Source organism: Octopus sinensis, linkage group LG1 (assembly GCF_006345805.1).
Source record: "Octopus sinensis linkage group LG1, ASM634580v1, whole genome shotgun sequence".
Lineage (NCBI taxonomy): Eukaryota > Metazoa > Mollusca > Cephalopoda > Octopoda > Octopodidae > Octopus > Octopus sinensis.
In genome coordinates this window covers 100,595,344-100,617,071 of record NC_042997.1, presented here as the reverse complement: position 1 = coordinate 100,617,071, position 21,728 = coordinate 100,595,344, and the positions used below count along the sequence as shown (strand labels likewise).

Here is a 21,728-nt window from a genome sequence, read left to right as displayed (position 1 = left end):
TCTCACACCTACCTTACAATGTCATTCTAAAAACAATCACATCATTAAAAGCTTGAAATCATGAGATAATGCATAATTAATTCAAAACAATGTGAATAAATAAGCATTAGATTTGGCAGAGTAATCCGAATGCATTACTTTTAAAGCAAATTGTTTATTTGTACACTGCTTAAATTGCCCAAAATTTACTGTTTCTTTCCTCTAACATGTCCCTCAGCAAAACTGAAAATGTTACAACTTTTATACAGTAATACCTCACTTTATAAGACCCCAGGTCTATGAGTTTTATTCTTTTAGAAATTTTTCAAGCACAAGATCTAAATTTTGAATGAAGCACAAAATTTCTACTACCATAACAAATGCTTCTGCAGAGAAATTTATAGAGAGCGAAAAATAGCTTCTTCTAAGCAAACAACTCTAGACTTGCTTTTTAAAAAGAAATCTATAAGTCTGTCTACAAGTGCTTATGAATTGGCAATTCTGTCTACGAGTGATGGTTGCATGAGTCTAGTGCGAGTGAAAGTGATTCAGAAAACGGTTATATTCTTTTTTTATTATAAATTATCTTGACATTCTTTTTATTCTACATAAAATATTCTTTACATTCTACTGTTTTATTACCATTTATTTACGAGTATTTAAAATTTTATAGGTAAAATATTTTTCTGGGAACAAATTACAATTTATAACATTGCTACTATAGGAAATTATTGCTCTGCTTAACAATTTTCCACTTTATGAGTGGTCTCCAGGAACAAATTAACTTGTTTATCAAGGTATTTATTGTACTTAATTATAAATAGATATCAATATCAAAATCAAATTCGATGACTGGCATCCGTGCTAGCAGGGTGCAAAGAGCACCATACGAGTGTGATCGTTGACAGAGCAGCTAACCAGCTTCCATGCCAGTGGCACATAAAAGGAACCATTCGAGTGTGACCGTTACCAGTGTCGCTTTACTGGCACTCGAGCCCCGTGCTAGTAGGGTATTAAGAGCACCATCCAAGTGTGATCATTGCCAGAGCGGCTATCTGGCCCCCATGCCGGTGGCACATAAAAAGGCACCATCCAAGCATGATCGTTACCAGCATCGCCTTACTGGCACCTGTGCCAGTGGCATGTGTAAAAGATTCGAGCGAGGTCATTGATGGTACCACCTGACTGGCCCCGTGCCAGTGGCACGTAAAAGTACCCACTACACTCTCAGAGTGGTTGGCGTTAGGAAGAGCATCCAGCTGTAGAAACTCTGCCAGATCAAGATTGAAGCCTGGTGCAGCCATCTGGTTCACCAGCCCGCAGTCAAATCATCCAACCCATGTTAGCGGATGCTAAACGATGATGATGACATACTCCAAAGAATTCATTATTATATTTTCATATTTTGTTACAATATAAATATACATTTTACATATTCTTTTCCTTAATTTATGAATCTTATAATTGCATGTAATGTAGTGAATTGAAGGCGTTAACTTACCTCAGGTGAAACAGAAGGTGATACAGATGATAATGAAGAAGATGAGGAGACAGTTGAGGATACAGAACCTCTACGTTGTCTTGTGGCAGGAGCTAGTACTGATAAACTATAATGACTGCGAGTACTTCGAGCAGGATTTCGACGTAGTACTACTGGTTTGTTATTTGTTGATGATCGGCGAACCTTATGATTTATCACCTGAAAAGGAATAAAAAAAAACTTGCTAATTAATTGATATTTAAAATACTTAACAACATTGATTTACTTTAAATATGTATGGGATTGATATTTTCAAAATAGTAGTAATTACAGGAATATATCCATTATACAAAAATATATTCATTATACAAAAAGATGATAGCAAAGTGGCCACAATCTCCTATACATTAGTTCGCACAAAACAACTCAAATCCACAAATTAATAAAAGAGAACTACAGTTGAACGAATGAACCCTAGTATTTGATTATTACTTCAATGATCTTGGAAAGATGTAAAGACAAAGCCAACTCCACTGTGATTTGAACTCAGAATAAAGGAAGATGAAATTTCTGCCACTCAACACATTAAAATGCAAGTGCTATTGATTTTAAGAATTGTCAGAAAAGATCCTTTATTTTATCAACCCCAAAAAGGATAAAAGTTAACTTAGAACATAATGGGCTGTATGTAACCAAATACCACAAGGCATTTTGTGCAACACTGTTGCAAGTTCCAGTGTGCCATATTTGGTCACGGTATGTATGAAACTGCAAGTGTGATAAGTCCAACTACAGTACAAACATACTGCCCTTGCAAATCTCATACAAGGAATATACATTTTTATTCTTTTATTTGTTTTAGTCATTCAACTGCAGCAATGCTGGAGCACCGCTTTTAGTCAAACAAATCAACCCCAGGACTTATTCTTTGTAAGCCTGGTACTTATTTTATCGGTTTGTTTTGCCAAACTGCTAAGTTACGGGGATGTAAACACAGCCACCTCGGTGATCAAGCGATGGTGGGGTGACAAACAGACACACAAACATATATATACATATATATACACACACACTCACACACAAAGGCTTCTTTCAGTTTCCTTCTACCAAATCCACTCACAAGGCTTTGGTCAGCCCAAGGTTATAGTAGGAGATATTTGCCCAAGTTGCCACACAGTGGGACTGAACCCAAAACCTGCAGGATAACAATTTCAAATCTGATATTTTAGACAAAAGACTAGGATCTAAATGGTAAGCACAACTTACCAGCATTAACTTTCTTCTATGTTAAAATGCTACCAATTCTGAGATCACAAGTACACTCCATATTTATCAATTAAAAAGAATACACAAACTACATATACATCAACACATTCTAAGAGCATTCAAGATATGATATACCATCTTTTTTCATGTGCATTACAAATTCCAAATAATAATCTCACAAGAACAGAAACAAAACTCATTCTTATACCAAATAAAACTTACCCGCTGTGAAGGAGCTTCAAGTCTATATTCAGATAAAAGGCGTGCCAGCTAAAATTAAGATGTATAATTCAATTACAAAGAGTAACAACAAATTTTTGAAAATTTCAAATTTACGTTTTCATTGATGTGTGATTATATTCTTGAATTTACAAAATATGAAAACAAATTTAACAGACTAACAAATATCCATCATGTTTTGAAAATTTCAAATTATATTCTCATTAAAGTGTGGTTATATTTTTGAATTTACAAAATAAGCAACAAAGTTTCCATTAAATTGAAAACAAATTTTAACAGACTAACAAATATCAATCACGTTTTCTGTTAGAGTAAGTTATTTACATCATTTACATCCAGGCTTCCATGGGCAGACTGACTTCATTGAGGCAGATTTTCTGTGGATAGATGGATGGTCTTCCTGCCACCAACTCTCACCTGCTTCCAAGCAAGGTAATATAGCTCCATGATATCAAACATGGTTTCATGGATTACTAGAAAGGAACGACACTGCTTATATGACAGTGATAGTTATTTATAATTATCATACAATGTCAAGACAAGGAGGCACAAACACAACATGTACATACAGGTCATGAATCTCTACAGGGTAGCCATGTATCTCCTCTATAGTGAGACACTTGTGCCTGTCCCTCTATCACTGGCATAAAATCACTTCCTTTTCTACTACAATCCTATTCAATCAAAAGGTTTTTTCTTTGATTTACAATTCTTTTGGCATCACAAAAAAAGCATCCAGTAAACTCTGTAAAGTGGTTGGCATTAAGAAATCATGCCAAAACAGATATCAGATTTCAACAATCCTGCAGTTCACTCAATCTCAAACTGTACAACCCATGCCAGTAAGGAAGATGGATATTAAATAATGACAACTATATATATCATAATCATAATCATCATCATCTAATTGTGGTTCTTTCATGCTGGCTAATAAGACAGAGGACTGCACTAAGCTCCACTGTCTACTTTAGCATGGTTTTTATGGCTGGATACCCTTCTAAACACCAACCACCTTACAGAGTAGACTGAGTACTTTTCACATGGCACTAGCAAGACAAAGATCTTTCAAGAAGGGGTGGAGTATTGAAAGAGGTGGCTTTATGCCATGTGATGAAAGATTAGGGTATGACTGAGAGACAGAAACAGGTATCTTGCTGTAGAGATACGTGGTTACTAAAGTTGGATGGAGGGAAAAAGAGAGAGAGAGAGAGAGAAAACAAGCAAGAGTAATACAGGGCAAGAGAGATGGTAGTGATGTGCCAGGGCATACTCTCAATCTATAAGGATGTGAGATTGCCCATGGTGTATGAGTAAGGAGTTCACAAAAGTGCAAGGTGGGGTGGAATGCAATGAGTGGTGAAACATGGGTATATATAAAATCATTGATATAACATCTACTTTTCAATGCTTGCATGAATCAGATGGAATTCATTAAGACACTTTCTAGCCAGATGCCCTTCCTGTTGCTAACCCTCACTTGCTTCCACTTTTACTAGGGTCAGACAAGTTTCCTCAGGAGACTGGAAACAAGCTACACCAATTGTATGACTATAACTATTGAGCAATGTCAAGACAAGGAGAAAAACACAAACATACACATATATATATATGGGTTTCAGTCTCAGTCTACTAAACCCACTCACAGGGCTTTGGTCAGCCTGGGGCTATAGTAGAAGACACTTGCTCAAAGTGCTATGCAGTGGAACTGAATTCAAAACCACGTGACACAGAAATATTCTTAACCACACAGCCATACCAAATTCCACTTACAAGTTACTGCTATTTACATCCCTAGAGACCACTAATGAGAACCCAGTAAAGTTCAAAAATCGATTAAGGCTAATTTTTCAAGGCAGTGCTCCAGCATGGCCGCAGTCAAATGACTGAAACAAGTAAAAGAATAAAAGGATTAAAAAAACTTACAACTAATTTGTTATCAGCTATGTTGTTATTGTGCATCTGCTCATATTCGCTAATAGTGGTAGAAAAACGTTTATTACAAGGTAACAGTCCATACCCAAGTTGTACACCCTACAAAAGAAAAAAATTAAAATTAAAAATATGAAACACCAGACAAAAAAACTACAACATAGAATATAATTCATAAAAATAGCAATACAAAAGATTAGTTAAAAAATGAGCAGAAAACACAAATTAAAATTTATCTCAACATCAGTTTTTAATTCCATCTGAGTAATACTTGGTTTAAGTTGATACTATGACAAAACAAAAATCAAAATCTAACCTTGCTATTGACCCTTTTGATACCAATCTAGTTGAGACTAACCACTTTTTCTTACATCCTATAGTCAAGAGACAAGCAGTGTCCATGACCATTTACAGAACTTCCAAGACTGGGAAGACAGGTGAAAGGTATCTTCAAATTAGAGACCTGGCTCAAATGCTTGCAATAGATTGGATATTAAGCCTTCAGCATTCACATTATTCTGTCGAAAGTAATGCATATGTATTTGCATTGTTTTGAATTAATTACGTATCATTTTGAAGCTTTCAGATTTTTATGAGCTGTTAAATTTAGAATATTATATAGGGTTAGTGTGAGAGACCAGATCTGGCCAGTTTGAGCATAAAACAAGCAGGATATTTTGGCTGGTTTAAATGCTAAAGAGCTAAAAGCACTCAACATACTAGATGTTGGTATTAAACCAGGTGATGGACAAAGTCTAACCCTAGCTCTATGATTCAAACTTCCTGTTTAAAATTACAACCTTCCATCAACAAGTTCTAAGTACCAGTTTAATAATGACAAATTTTACTAAATTCGTTATTTTCAAAGTTAATTGAAACAAAAGGGGTTGCATTTTAACAAAGATATGATAACAAAAGGGTTACATATACACTTATGTGGAGGCCCAATGGTTAGGGCACCAGACTCGTGATCCTAAGATCGCGACTTCGATTCCCAGACCAGGCATAGTGAGTGTTTATTGAGCGAAAACACCTAAAGCTCCACGAGGTTCCGGCAGGGGGTGATGGTGAACCCTGCTGTACTTTTTCACCACAACTTTCACTCTTTCTTCCTGTTTCTGTTGTATCTGTATTTCAAAGGGCCAGCCTTGTCACACAGTGTCATGCTGAATCTCCCTGAGAACTACGTTAAGGGTACACGTATCTGTGGAGTGCTCAGCCACTTGCATGTTAATAAATGAGCTGCGACGTCACTGGTGCCAAGTTGTATCGGCCTTTGCCTTTGCCTTTCCCTTGGATAACATTGGTGGCATAGAGAGGGGAGGCTAGTATGCATGGGCGACTGCTGGTCTTCCATAAACAACCTTGCCCAGACTTTCTTAATATCATAAATTTTTAAAGAACGTTTGTTATATTCATGCATTATAATGATTATCTAGTCAAGAATAAGTAGATTTATGGACACATTACACCCATTTGTACAACAGGTCATATCAAATGTTACATTTTGGAGATGTCTACACCCTAATAGGGGATGAAAACTACTCAAGTATATTATGCTATTGGCAATGAAATTGAAGAGCTACCAAAGTTAATGGCGGTAAAGATTCTTGGCACAGCATTGTGAGATATATCTCAGTTTGGCCTCTTGGAAAAGAACAGGGTTATTTCAATTTCCAGGTGTAATGTGAGAGTTTTCTGCTTTCTTTTCAACTTTTCTCAAATTGGTTACTATCACTTACAGTGGACCTTTTCACCAATGGATGGACAGTAAATATATATATATATATATATGTAAATATATATATATATATATATATATATATATATATATATATATATATAAAAGCACATGGCTTAGTGGTTAAGGTATTCAGCTCACAAACGTATGTTCAATTCCCAGCAACATGCTGTGTCCTTGAGCAAGACACTTTATTTCACTTGGCTCCAGTCCACTCAACTGGTAAAAATGTGTAGTACCTGTATTTCAAAGTGCCAGCCTTGTCACACCCTGCGTTATGCTGAATCTCCCTGAGAACTACATTAAGGGTACGTGTCTGTGGAGTGCTCAGTCACATGCACATTAATTTCAGGAGCCGGCTGTTCTGTTGATCAGATGAACTGGAACTCTCATTGTTGTAACCAATAGAGTGCCAGTTAACAAATATATACAAGGTAGATACAAAATACTTAGGTTCTGTTTATGGTTCTTTTCAACTTTATTGTAAACAATGATCAAGTAATATCAGTTGCAAGAAGGCACTTAGGAAAAACATTTGGTGAAAAGCAGAACATGCAAGACAATCAGGTTTGCCAGACTATTGGATACTGGATTAATAGAACTGTATAACAAAAATGTATTTAACAAGGAATAAAGCAGAAAGAGGTTTCTCAATGTTCTATACCACTAAGATGGGAGACATTAAGTGTTGTGGATTGTGCAGCTGTTTCTCAGTGTAAATGAGAACATTGTCAATGGAGAGCATATGTGTATAATAACAAAGTGGCATACTTCCATTCACTAATGCCAAAAAGGAAGCAAAAAATGAGAATAGCACACAAAAGACACCCATGCTGGTGACATGTAAAGACACCCAGCATACTATTAATGCTAGGAAAGGCATCTAGCCATAGAAACGAACCAAATCAGACTGGAACCTGGTGCAGCTAACTCTCCAGCTTACCAGCTCCAGTCAAACTGTCTTACCCGTGCCAGCATGGAAAACTGACACTAAATGATGATGATGATGATGATATAGAAAAAAAAGTGCCTACCCTAAGTAGACCCACAGAGAAAACAACAACTGCCTTTAAAGATATGAAGAGTAGAGAAAGTAACAGGAACATCAGATATGTTGAAAATAACTGGCAAAGTAGGATTTGTGCTAGTCACTCACATAGTCAATCATGTAGTGCTGTGAGATATTATCCCCAACAAGAATCAACAACTACAACAGCAAAGGAGATATTCTACAATGGAGCTACTGCAGAGGCATTGAATTCATGATCCAAGTTATGGAAACAGAAAGAGTTATAGCACAGCTAATTAAGAAAACAAATGTGTTCAAATGAGATGTGTTTTTGATGTACAATGACGACGAACTACCAATAGCTCTATTTACTGAAACAACTACAGGCGTTCTTACTAAAAACAGCCAACTGAGTATATGTCAGCATAGAGAAGGCAATTTATCAATGACCTAGTTCTTATTGACTGAATTTGTCATAAATTCAGATAAGGAATTCCAAACTTAAAAGCAAAACTTAGAACAGAGAGGTCTCAAAGTAAACAGGACTTCATTATCAGAAATATATATTACTACCCTTTTGAATCAAGAAGTACAGAGAAATTTGATATCCATCAATTTCTCTCTCTAGTACTCCCTCTTCCATCAGCCTGTCTCCCTCATCAATCATATTTTTATTCAATCTCCTTACTATCTTCCTTTACCCTTCCTTGGATTGACAATATAGGCTGTGAGAAATGACATATGCATGAGAGTACCAAGGTTACTAGTTATTTCATACAAAAAAACTGCTTATAGTTCCTAGGGAGACCCAAGCTGATTGAATCAATGCCTGCCCAAAGACATCTTATCTCTGGTTCAGTGCATGTGGCTTACCATCAAAATGTAAGTGAACAACAGTGGTGATGCTGTTGTTGAATTCACCTTCCAGCTACTCCAGATGGGAACTTCACTTGGCATTCAGCCAAATTATTGATTACCAGCCTTTTTAAGCATTCTTAGCACAGAAAAATACTATGAGAGAAACCAAAAAATACTGCTACCTAGAGATAAACATTACTACAAATCAGTTAGTTTACAGAACAAGGGTGATGTCTTGCAAACAACTTGCACAGGCAAGTGCTACCAGTCAAAAACTCTGTATACCGGAAGCCAGCAAGTGTATGGGGTCATCAGGAGAGAATGCACGCCGTTTCGGGGCCTACCTAAATTATTCAACTACATTTTTAAACAGCCTTAAGCCAACATGAACCACTCCACACAATGTGATGGTAAGTCTTAGGGTTATCTATGTTATTTCATAACCTAGATTCTCCAAAATTTTTTCAAGACTCACCATCAAAAATATGATGCCTCATTGTCATGGAAACCAATGTCAGCACTGGGGTTCATGTAATCAACTCACCCCCACCCTCTAAAATTGCTGGCCTTGCACCAAAGTTTGAAACCATTATTATTATTATTATTAAGGTGGCAAGCTGGAATTGTTAGCATGTCAGACAAAATGCTCAGCAGCATTTCATTAGTCTTTATGTTCTGAGCTCAAATGAGGTTGACTTATCCTTTCAGGGTTGATGATATTTCATCAACCCTGAAAGGATAAGTCAACCTCAGCACTGGGGCTGATGTAATTGACTAGCCCCCTCCCCGAAATTTCAGGCTTTGTTCCTTTGATAGAAAAAACTACTACTAACACACATTACAGAAACTTGATCTACTGAATTCTGCACTTCAGGAAAGTGTAAAGCATGATTACTATTTTCAGGTTATGGCTGGTAATTCTGCCCTTTCAAAAACTCAAGTAAATTTTAATTTTAAAAGAAAAATCACATTCCATGTTTTTTATAAAAAAAAGTTACTTTTTTTTTTATAAAATTATATTTGGTGTAACTTTATACAACCAGCTACTCCTGTTATTTTTATGACTTCGTCTACATTTGATATTTAGTCTACTAGCTCAATTCTTTAATGGGTTTTTTTTCCTATAAGCTATGCTTTTCATTGCTTTCAACATTCTTGCAAACACATACTCTCACATGCCCCTTCCTCCACACCTTGTTTTTCACTTCATTCAACACTGCTGCTTAACTACCTGTTTTGCTCCCTTGCTTGTGTATGCAGATTTAACTTGTTTTTTGTTGCACTCAAGCTTCTCACCCTGGGTTTTGTTACTAACTTTAATCATAGTGTTTCCACCCATATTGTACAATTACCATCACTTCTTTCATTTTCTTGACAACTACAATACATGGACTCAAATGTTTAGGGTGGATTTCTTCTCTCTCTCTCCTACTGTCAGTTTTAACTACAAATGGGTATAGTATAGTGCACTACTCTCATCCAACATCCCCTTTAACAATTAAACCAGCCATATGCAGCCAAAATGTTCCACCTGTTTTATGTTCAAACTGGCCAAATCTAGCCTTCTCACACCGACCATACAAAATCATTCTAAAAATTAATAGCTACCTCATCAAAATCTCATAGCTACAAGATAATGCATAATTAATTCAAAACAATGTGAATAAATAAGCATTACATTTGATAGAATAATCTGAATGCTAAAGGGTTAAGCCAGCATGAGGAATTAGTCCCAAAAGAAGTCGTATATGACATTCAATATAATTTTTGCAAAGGTTTTATGCAGAAAACTCAGCCTATTGCAAAATATTAACATTTACAACTTCTTGAATGGGAACAATACCTGACAATAAAAACAAAATTAGGTCAAGTTTTCAAGTAGCTACTCCATTAAATGTACAAACATTTTTTCATAGATCTGCTATGATGCATAATATAAAATGGCTCATGGGTGTACGGTTTGATGATCAGGCTGGACGCAATATAAGCATAGGTCATTCAAGCAAAAACAAAAAGCTGTGATGATTTGTAGCAAGAGCAAGATACATCTGATGTAAACCTTTTCTGACCAGTTAGCAAAGGCTGCTTTGAAAGTTTAGGTGTTTTAATTAACTGGACATTAAAATGACTGGTGAAGCTGTTACAAATTACTCTCAAGAGCAGAACAAAATGGTTGATGTAGGAAGTTAGACAGATATACAATGTTGGTGTTTTCTTTTGTTTTTAAGTAATTTTGGGGACAAAAAATAACAGCAAAGTTCCAGAAATAATTTGACATCCCTGTAAAAAATGTTGCTAGTATAAAATTAAAGCACCTATTCATTACTCTAAATATCAAAAGGCTTTCAAGGTTATATCAAGTTTAATCTACCTGTATTTCACATTGAAATAAGGTTTGGAATACAAGCTGTTTCCAACACTGGTTTACAAATTTTTTACCCTACTGTAGAAAGTTTTGGTGTCAGAGATGACATTTCCAACAAAGCATTACACATTTTAGATAATTCACCAAGCTATTCTGTGGATTTAAATGATATTTCAAATAATGTCAGAGTGGAATATATCCACCCCCAAAACACAGCTTCTTTGCTCCAAACTACATAATCACAGTAGGATAGCTAACTGCAAGGCATATTATCCAAGAACTTTCAAACAACTGATAAAAGCAATTGATGGCAGGGGATGGGGATAAACCTAGTTAATAACAACTAAAAAAAGTTAATTCAACATTATGAAATTAACTATGGTGTTTGGAAAAGTAAAAGGCCAGACTCTATCTGTGACTTTACAGATATTCCACCACTACAAAGTCCACATCATGTTCAGCAAGCTATCATGGCATTGGTAAATAATGTTGAGCAGGATTTCTCAACCATTTTGTATCTATGGACACCTTTGATTGCTTATTTCATTCTTGTAGACCCCCATAGCCATTCAATGTTTAAAAACTGGTTTTACAGAAACTTCTTTCAAAATTCCTATTTTGTTTTTCACACATTAACTTGTGTAGGTAAAACTATGTAAAATGTTATAGAAAGAACCCTAGTTGTTTCTTGCAATAAACACCAATACATACATCAAAAGCAGGAGTTCTCAACCATTTTTATCTATGGACCCTTTTGATTACTATTTTGTTCTTGTGGACTCCTATAGTCATTCTATGTTTAGAAACAAGTTTTATAGTAACTTCTTTCAAAGTTGCTAGTTTGTTTTTCACACATTAGGTTGAACAATGTTGGAGAAAGAAACCTAGCTGTTTCTTGTAATACATCTAAAACAAAATTTTTAAGAGCTATTGTGGATCTCTAATTTACTATTTGGTTACGTGGACCCCCAAAAATCTTGTATGAACCCTCAGGGCCATATGGACCATGGTTGAGAACCACTGATGTAGGGTCTGAAGAAATAGAAGACAACGTGATTGAGTTGCTAGAGTTTCAGAAAGTTTATCTAATTAGAAGCTTATAGGGATCTTTTCGGTTTGAACGGCAGCTTTTTCTAGCGGTGTCATATGAAATTGGCACCCATAATTATGACACTAGTATCGATCTATTGCATTTCAATCTCTTTTAGGGTTAGGGGAAGGGTATTTTTTTTTCTTCACAAATGTAAATAAACCCAGTCTGTTTCTTAAACAAGGGACATATTCATACGGCACAGAATGCTTTTTAACTCAATAGACATCACTGGTTGGTTGAAATTGCAGAAAAAAACAACAAATATCTTACAAACTATAGAATTTTCTCAATAAAGCCAATGGAAAAAGAGGTTTTATAAACACATTCTACCAGTATACGATGTTTTTCAAAATTTTTTAGTTACTTAGAAATTATGTTAAAAACTGCTGTTCAAACCGAAAAGATCCGCTTATAGTTTTATAACAAAAATATATAGAAGCTACTTCAGTGGGCTGCAAAGAATTTGATTAAAAGTTGGCTTCCATAGATGAAAGTCTCTGTTTTTGTTAATAATCCTAATCATGAGTGCAACATGAAAATTACAACCAGTTCATAATGAGCTCTTCCTTCACCAAGCTATACAGAGATAGACCACCATAAATGTCAGACAATTTTGGATTACTTAAGAATTTGTGGAATTGGTACCAATGAAGGCGATATGAACAGTGTAAGACATCTTTTTAAGTCTGGTTGGAGCATTTAATAAAGTAGGTAATGATAGGATGCAAGCAGTGGGAACTCATTACAGGTAGAGCACCACAAATCGATAGCATGGGAATTCTGGATAGAAAAGCATTTTCTTAACAAGGCTTTGTCATAGTTTGGTGGTGATTCCAATTTTTAAAAAAAGTCCGTTTGTGGAAGCACAAGAGGTTCCTTCCATCTTTAAGAATTCTACAAAATAAATGACAGCAAGCCTTACAGCATCTAGAAACAAATCTATAGATTTTTAAATGTTTTATTAATCTACTTATAATGCATATTTTTTAAGCTAAGATATTTTTGTGCAAGTAAGCACTTAGGAATTTCGTAGGTGGTCTTAAAAATTTGGGAAAAAAACTTGCTTTTAATTCATCGACTGATGAAACTGAAATAATTAAGAGATAAATCTAAGCAATTTAATTTTTGGCAATTATAATTCCTGAGTTAAAAATTATCGTCTGCTCAGAATCGGAACGGCGGGAATAATTCGGTTATTTCCAGATAGATTCGAGGAAGAGGATGACAAGAGTGAGAAACGATAAAAGACATATAGTGACAGATTGCTTCTTCCTCTCACGGCCAATTCGAGTTTCTCCATTTTCTTTCTCAAATTTTTGCCGGGTTCTAATTGAAGTCTAACGGCCAAGCTCAATTCGAATTGTAGGGAGATATTTATGTGCGTAGGATTCGTATTCATGGGGATTAAATTTTGCCTGACAGCTTATTCAACTAGTGGACTGGTTGAATAAAACCCTCAACACGAATGTTTACACTAAATTTCACTGCCAATCTGGCGATCTTTCGTCTCTAGTAGACCTTTCCGTCGATTTCCGTAAAAAACTATTAAGTAACTGCTGGAAAATGTGATAATTTCTTTCCCCTTATTTTAATGCTAATAGAATATGCATTTGATAGGAAAGTAATGGTATCTTCTTGGATTATATTAGTCTTAACTTTAATCTCTATATATAAAGCTGAATTTGTCTGTGTATGGCAGGTTTGGTAGCCTTCAACTAACACTATCTCCTCCGAGACCCTGCGGCGCAAGTTGACCAAAACTGAGAGAAAAAATTAAAATCGGACCACGTTAACACCAAAAATTATTTACATTAAAAAGGTGCTTTTTTTTTTCTATGAAAATCCCTATTTTTTACGATTTTTTGACTGCTGTGTCGCCATTTTTCGGTGTATTTCAACCAGAAAAATGTTCGCTTAAAGAGAATAACAAGCTACATAATGCAAAATTTTTACTTTTCAAAAATTCCAATTCTAAAGAGTCGAAACAAACCCGAGCAACGCCGGGCGATACTGCTAGTATATATATATATATATATATATATATATATATATAACAAGTTTCTGGTATTCATCTAATATCAGGATCCCTAGAAGAATGAATTTGGAATTGTGGTTACACTATTTTTTCAAACTGTTAAAATTGATAGAGTAATTTCTTCAAATAGTCCAACTATTAAACGAATAGGATCCAACGAATATCTAATTACACCATATTCAACTGACCAAAACACATTTTCATGCAACAATAAAGTTTTCTCGTTTTATCATTATTATTAAAAAAAAAAAATTTAAACCCCACAGTACTGCTTCTTCCCCCACACCACCATATACCTATGTATATGTACGTTAGCGCGCGTATGTATGTATGCCAGCGCGCGAAATTATGTGCGTGTGTACGTCAGCACGTATGTATGCGTGTGTGTGTGTAATATGTCAAATGAGTGAATGCGTGCATATGTGGAAGCATCTTTCTAGAGGTAAGGGGAGAAGTAAGAGAAGAAATCAGCTGTCTGATTTCCGGTCACGCTAACTTTTGGCGGGTGTTGGAGAACAATGAAGAGAAGTTTATATATCAGCTGCTCAAGTAATTTCATTCACAAAAACGTTTGAGATAACAAAACTTTCTAGAAAAATAAACCAAAAAAAATTTCTTTTTATACCGCATTGAATTTTAATTCGATTTTTTCTCGAGAGTATGGTGCCATTTTTTAAGTTTGGATAGGGAGGTGTATAAGATTTTTTTTTTTTTTTTAGTTTTTTTAATTTAATTTCTAAAGTTTAGATTAAAAATTTGAATGAATTTTCCCCTACCAATATGCAAAAACAAATGTGCATGCATACATGATTATTTGTAAAGTTAAATTTACTTTTCTACACCGAAAGCTGTTTATTGTTATCAACTGGTTATAATTATCATAGAAGTTAACCGGTCATTATCATGAAGTTTACAACCGGTTATGAATTTAAATGATTATTATTATCAAAATCGGTGACTTCCAAACTACGTTCTCTTATTATTAAGCTTTGTTCCAAAGTGATCACAATAAGTAGCGTTTACTTAATACAAAAGTCAGTCTATACAGTCGTTTCGATTGCTAGAAATAGCAGCCAAATTCCCTAAATGACAGATTTTGAAAAAAGAATAGTTAAGATATCATGGGCACGGCTGGGATGCCTTTGATCATAATCTTGCTCAATTAGAACTGACTTGTAGCTAAACAACAGTTATTTATATAAATTGCAGGAATTCTAAATGATATCAACCCGGAACCGAATCTAATATTCGTCATATTGTCATTAAATATGCAGAAGAAAGTTTTTCTAGTTCATTTACCAGTCATTATGCAGTAAAATGTAAATTAGATTTACTCGTCCATTAGAGCGTATTTGTTTATTAACAATTAAAACGATTGAAATATACAACTCAAAGAAAAAATATCAATGCATAATCAATATAAAGTAAGAATAGGTAAATAAAAGTTCTACGTATTTTTTAAAGTTTTATGTTACATATATGGAAAAAATAAAACTAACTTCGCAGAAAGTTTTTTTTTTTTTTTTAGGAAAAAATAAGTAATTGGATAACTACAACTTTACCTGTCCTTGTTTGGCCATTTTTTTTGTTAAGGAAACACAAAGCTTTTGAGTGAGAAAAAAATGTTATCACGATAGGTTCGATACCCTTATGAGCTGGCGTGCTTTCTGAATTCCATGTGAATAGATTTCGCGGGCTTTACTCCAAATTGCTGTCGTTGGCGGAAGTCGAAACGAAACTATGTAAATAGAAGTTGTAAGAGAAAACATTTTTGTCTTATTATTGATAATTATTTTTCCGTTAGTGAAATAAATTTAATATGTCTTTCTAACTGCTGCAATATATATGTATATATATGTGCGTGTATTTATATATAAAGATTTGTTTGTGCGTTTTAGCAGTGTCACTGGAACGAAATAGTAGCGTTTCATCTTTTCAATTTTTGACGTTAAACTTGCACCCTTCATTAATAAAAGGCGAAAAATTTTCCCAATTTCTAGTTTGCCCATTTGGTTCTAATCGACTAGAATATTTATTTTCTATATTTTTATTACCCTAAGTTGCAATAACCCCATTAACTATCCATATTATTCTCGAATTCATAAAAACGATATGTTATTGGTACATGCCCATTTTATTACAAACCTTGTGAAACTAAAGAGAGTTTATTTTTAAGTCGTTTAGAGTCTTCTTCCCAGAGACTGTTCTAAAAAAATATGTATTGATGTTGTAGCTACGGAGATGATTTAAAGCTGATCATTTTAGACGATTTGCGTTTTTTACTTTTATTGGTTTAGAATTTCATAGAAGGCTTTATCAACCAAGGATAGATTTTCGTAAACTGAAATGACACTCTTAAGTGAAAACTTGGATATTTTCTGACTGTTTTATAACACAAGATAACACACAAGCTCAAGTTTGGTGATATGGATGTCTGTCAGACACCCAAGCAAACTTCCTTCAAGTTATATACCATACTGGTGGTGCTCCAGCAAGGCCACATGCTTAGAGCTGAAAAAGAATAAGAGAATATTATTACAAATGTAAATAAAGAAAATCAGCAGCAGTATCTAACACCCAATTTTCCATGCTTGCATGGGTTGGATCCAGTTTATTAAGGTAGATTTTCTATGGCCAGATGCCCTTCTTTCCTTTCAGCAATTCTCACCTGTGACCAGAACTGTTCTCACGGAGTAGTGGAAATGAATGACACATATGCCGTGACAATTATTTTACAACAAGCTATGTCAAGACAAGGACACACACGCACACATATATATACACACCTCACTCTGTGATATGGTAGTCGCCGTGGAAGCTAGGAGTGGACGAATGGCTTGTGAAAGCAGTACAGACCATATACAGGGGTGTTGTTAGTAAGGTAAGAAGGGTTAGCCATGTGTACAGGTAGGTGTTCCCCAAGGTTCAGTCCTCAGCCCCCACCTGTTTATCATCATCATCCAGGCCATAACAGGAATTTAAGACTGGAATCCTATGGAAACTACTACATGCTGATGATCTGGCCCTCACAGCAGAATCTAGAACAAAATTAGAAAATAAATTCCTAGTGTGGAAACAACCTGGAATCAAAGTGTCTTAGGGTTAACTTAGCAAAGACAAAGCCAAGAAACGAAGAAATCAGACAAGACCCTTCACCCTTCAGGTAAATGGCCCTGTTCAATATGTAGGAAGAGTGTAGGCAAAAATTCCATTCAACATACTCAGTGCAAGCTATGAACACTCAAGAGTTGCAGTGGAATAGTAGGAAGATTATGAGAGAAAGGAGTTTGAATGTGGAAGATGTACAAGAGCCATAAAGACTACATGCACAGGAAACTAATTTCCTCAAATGTTACAGAGGTTCTCTAGCAGTGGAGGAGGTTGTACAGAAAGTGTAATTGCTAGATTAAGAATAGGAGGGAGAAAGTTCAGAGAGCTTTCACTTCTGTTGGCTACCAAGGATCTCTCTCTCTCTCCAAGTGAAAGGAAGATTGTATGATGCATGTGTACAAATTGCAATGCTACATGGTAATGAGATATGAACCCTGAATCCAGAGGATATGCGAAGACTAGAGAGGAATGAAACTGGTATACTCTGCCAACACAATACCCTTTAGTAAATAAAATGAAAAAAAAAAGTTTGTGAGATGCTAAGTGACACACTGGAATACTAGAAAACTAGTGATAGTTTGTGTTAATAAAATTCAAGTACCAAAAGTTTGCAAAGTGGAATAAATTATTTTGCCATGAGTAATAGAAGGCTAATGTTTCAGAAAGATCTTGATCACCAATAAGGGTTTCTAACCAAAAAGTTAATCTTCTTTTCCTCATAGCAAAATAATTTATTCCACTTGAGAAACTTTTTCTAAAATATGGTTTATTCTCAATAAAAGATTTAGCGAGTTAAGTGTATATTGTTGAAGAACCTTTCTGAACCATTTTCAAATTAAGGCTAAGAAGGATTTCTTCAACAATCATCATATTCATTATTTAGCACCCATCTTTCCTACTGGCATGGGTTGAATGGTTTGAGAAGATCCAACAAGGGCGAAGGACTGCATTGTACTCAAATGTCTTCATTTGCATGATTCTTATAGCTGGATGCCCTTTCTAATATCATTCGCTTTACAGAGTATACTCAGTGCTTGTTTTGTGGGACCAGCATTAATGAGGTTGCCAAACAGCATGCAAGACTAAGATCCCTTTTAACTGAATAGGGCTACAGTAAAGAAGGAGATGACTTTATGCTAGGAGATGAGAGGTTAAAGTATGAAAGAGGAGGCCAGAAAGGATGTGGTATTCAAGATAGAAACAATAGCATAGCTAGAAAGGACAGTACACACCGGGAGGTACATTTATAGGGTGGCATCACTTTTGGATTTGCTGTAGGTAATTTGTATTTTATGTGGGAGTCTGGACACGGCAAACTGAAGGGCTGCCATTGGCAGTACACACTGTAGCAATGCTAGTGGATAGAAATCTGCACTGGTATGGACATTTGATGCATATGGATAAGGACAGCTGTATAAAGAAATGCTGATCACTTAACATGATGGAACTTGTGTAAGATAGAGACCCAGGAAGACACACAACAAAGTAGTGAAGGCTGAGCTCAGTGAACAACATGCAGTACTTGATAAGACATACCCATCCCATTGAAACTAAAGTTCTTAAAGCACAATATGCACATATATATATATTGTTGACATCCTTTTTGTTTCGGGAGACAATGGAGTTGCGCATAAAATAATCTAGTCCAGCTTTTACATTTCATGTCCTAATACATTTCCTGCTGTGGCTGTTTAGTCCTATCCTGGACAAACACTCCATCTGGCAGGTGCCGCAAATGTAGCAAAGACTGTTCCTGGCTGGTTGTAATGTCATAGTTTCTTGTTGATGTCTTTTATTGTCTTTCCATTTCTCCTCTCTCTCTCTGTCACTCTTTTGTATTCCCTCTTTTACGGTACGTCGCCAATCTCCACGGTTGCTGGCAACTGCCTCCCAATTGCTAATATTGATGTTGCAGGCCTTCATGTCCCTTTTGCAAACATCTTTGTAATGTAGGAACGGTCTTCCCACAGACCTAGTACCCCTAGCAAGCTCTCCGTAGAGTATGTCCTTGGGGATTCTGCCATCTTTCATATGGCTCACATGCCCAAGCCATCTCATACGTCTTTGTGTGAGGAGTGCAAACATGCTTGGTATTCCTGCTTGCCTGAGGACATCTTTGTAGGGAACATGATTCTGCCATTTGATGCGAAGGATTTTCCGGAGGCAGCGCGGGTGAAAGATGTTTAGGCGACGCTCTTGGCATGTGTATGGCGTCCAAGTCTCACTTCCATACAGTAGAGTGCTAAGTACACATGCCTGGTAGATCTTCAATATATATATATTCACACACACACACACAAATACAAACACAACAAAGCCTTCATATGCCATTCCTATCACTCATCATTTATCTTGCACCCTTTCATCACCTGGCTACCTGCAGTATTTTGTAGCTGTAATTAAATGTGAACAGAACTGCATATTTCATCATTTTTGTTTCTCTAATACCACCTATCTTTCTCACTGCTCAAAAACACTTCACTTGATATCCTTTATTCTTAATATTATCTCTCTCTACCCACATTTTTACATTGACCATCTTTCTATACTACCAAATTATCTCTCCTCTTCCACTATTATACACCCTTGTTCTCTCCATACACTACACCTGCCTCTCCTTTCACTTTCTTACAACCTGCTTACCCAGATGTCATTTCTCTTTCTCACATCTTTCCCCTGTCTACTGTGTCATTAGTGCTACTCTTCACCACATACATCACCTACTCTCGCCTTCTTCCCCCCAACTCATCTGTAACATTAATTATTCCCCACTTTTTGTTTATCACTCACTACCTCCATGCTTCAGCCCTATTAAGCCACTACAATCATCATCTACTCTTCCCACAATCATACAAGGGGAAGTCAAAATTATCCACACTTTTGCCATAGCACATCTTTATTATTGTCACACTGCCTTCTGCGCATGCATGCTTATAGTTGGTACTATTGTGGTCATATGATCAAAGTTTGAGCCTGACATGCCATTTTTCTTTCTGGCTTTACATTGTAAGCATGGCTGCTCCTCTTGCAATGTGCACCAAAGAAGAACAAAGAGCACTGATCTGATTTATCTGGAAAAGGGGTGTACGATCAACAATACAAGATACAGTGCTTTGTTGGCCAACAAACTGAAACCAGTGATTTGCACCAAATGCCAAAGTCTATTGTCGAAGAAAGTTTTGTTGTTGCATGACAATGCATGCCCACACATGACTGCCTAGGCCGTTGAAACCATTAACCAATTGGGTTTTGAGGTGCTAGAACACCCTACCTACAGCTCAGGTCTCGCCCTTTCTGACTATCATATCTTTGAACTGTTCAAAGATGGTTTACAAGGTCGTTGATTTCCAACGGATGATGTGAAGGAGGAAGTGTATAAATGATTGCTAAATGGTTGCACAACCAACCGAAAACCTTCTTCTTGAAGGGAATACACAAGCTTGTGGACTGCTGGACCAAGTACATCAAAAAGGAAGGAGACTATATGATGTACTTGTTTATCCCCTGCATTTGTCTAAATACATTGAAAAAACAAAAGTGCATATAATTTTTGACTGTCCTTCATATATTTATCATCCTGCAACTTCTTGTTCTTCATTCAGATACTCACCCCTTTGCCATCTCTAACCATCCTTTACTGTCCCAATGTAGTCTTGTAAATACTACCCACCCACACTCTGTTCTACTGTCTTACTTATATTCACTTTGTACCTTGAGAGTAGACACTGATACCTCATTAACACAATTATTTTATCTTTCTTTCCAGCTCTACCTTGTAATTCTCACCCTCTTTTCTATGTGAATAACCATATAGCAACTCAACAAAAAATGCCAAGCAAATATAATTTTAAAATTGACAACTCAAATATAATCAAGTTATTGAAAATTTTTGAAAATATAGAAAATGCAGTATAGAAGAGGATCCCCTTTTCTATGTATTTTAGTGACTCATAGTCTTGTTAAGTAGAATAGCCTCCTTGAAATTTGACTGAAACATGTCCGTTGCTTTTGCCTAAAATTTTGAAGACCAGAGTCCTCCTGTTCTACATTTTCTATATTCTATATCTTCCAAAAAATTTAATGAATTGACCTGATCGGAGTTATCTCCTTTGTTCGTAGCTTTAACTTAAGTATCCCAAGAGGGGATCTTTTAATTTTAATTGCGTGGGTAATCTCAGTTATTCAAAGTTCTTCAACTGACTATATTTCATATGTGAGACTCATTCCATATTTGCATTTAGTATGCACAACCCTATTGCAGAGAGAGACAGACAGATGTTTACGTTGTTATGTGGAGTGAAGTAAAACGAAAAATCGGCATCATTTTGCTGAAATGAAAAAGAAATGTGTAACAGTTGAATGCCTGCAAGCGATAGCGTTACGGTTACCAAATTATTAAAAGATAAATAATACGAAAAGTGGATCATCATTAACATGCTTCATTTGAGCTTAAAAAACCCCCCAAAAGTATAACAGTGTTTGCTGTTTGTTTGCAATGAATTTCATGAATTATTTGCACCAATTAAATCAGAATCTTTTCGTTTTAAGTGCGTACATATTAAATTGATAAATCACAGTGCAAGATTTGGTAAACATATTCATTTAACACTGAAGTATAAGCA

The 21,728-nt window shown here is 35.7% G+C and overlaps 1 protein-coding gene across 1 annotated transcript in view; it reads right to left on the bottom strand.

Moving 5' to 3' along the window:
- Positions 1–15,727, bottom strand: part of LOC115219310 (cell division cycle-associated protein 7) — a 60,807-nt gene extending 45,080 nt beyond the window's left edge. The window contains exons 1-4 of the mRNA XM_029789475.2: positions 15,558–15,727; positions 4,889–4,996; positions 2,948–2,995; positions 1,481–1,678 (exon numbers count right to left, since the gene is read on the bottom strand). Coding sequence (XP_029645335.1) covers positions 1,481–1,678; positions 2,948–2,995; positions 4,889–4,996; positions 15,558–15,575 — 372 coding nt within the window. The 5' untranslated portion in view covers positions 15,576–15,727. The remainder of the gene's footprint in view (positions 1–1,480; positions 1,679–2,947; positions 2,996–4,888; positions 4,997–15,557) is intronic.
- Between the last annotated feature and the right edge of the window lie 6,001 nt (positions 15,728–21,728).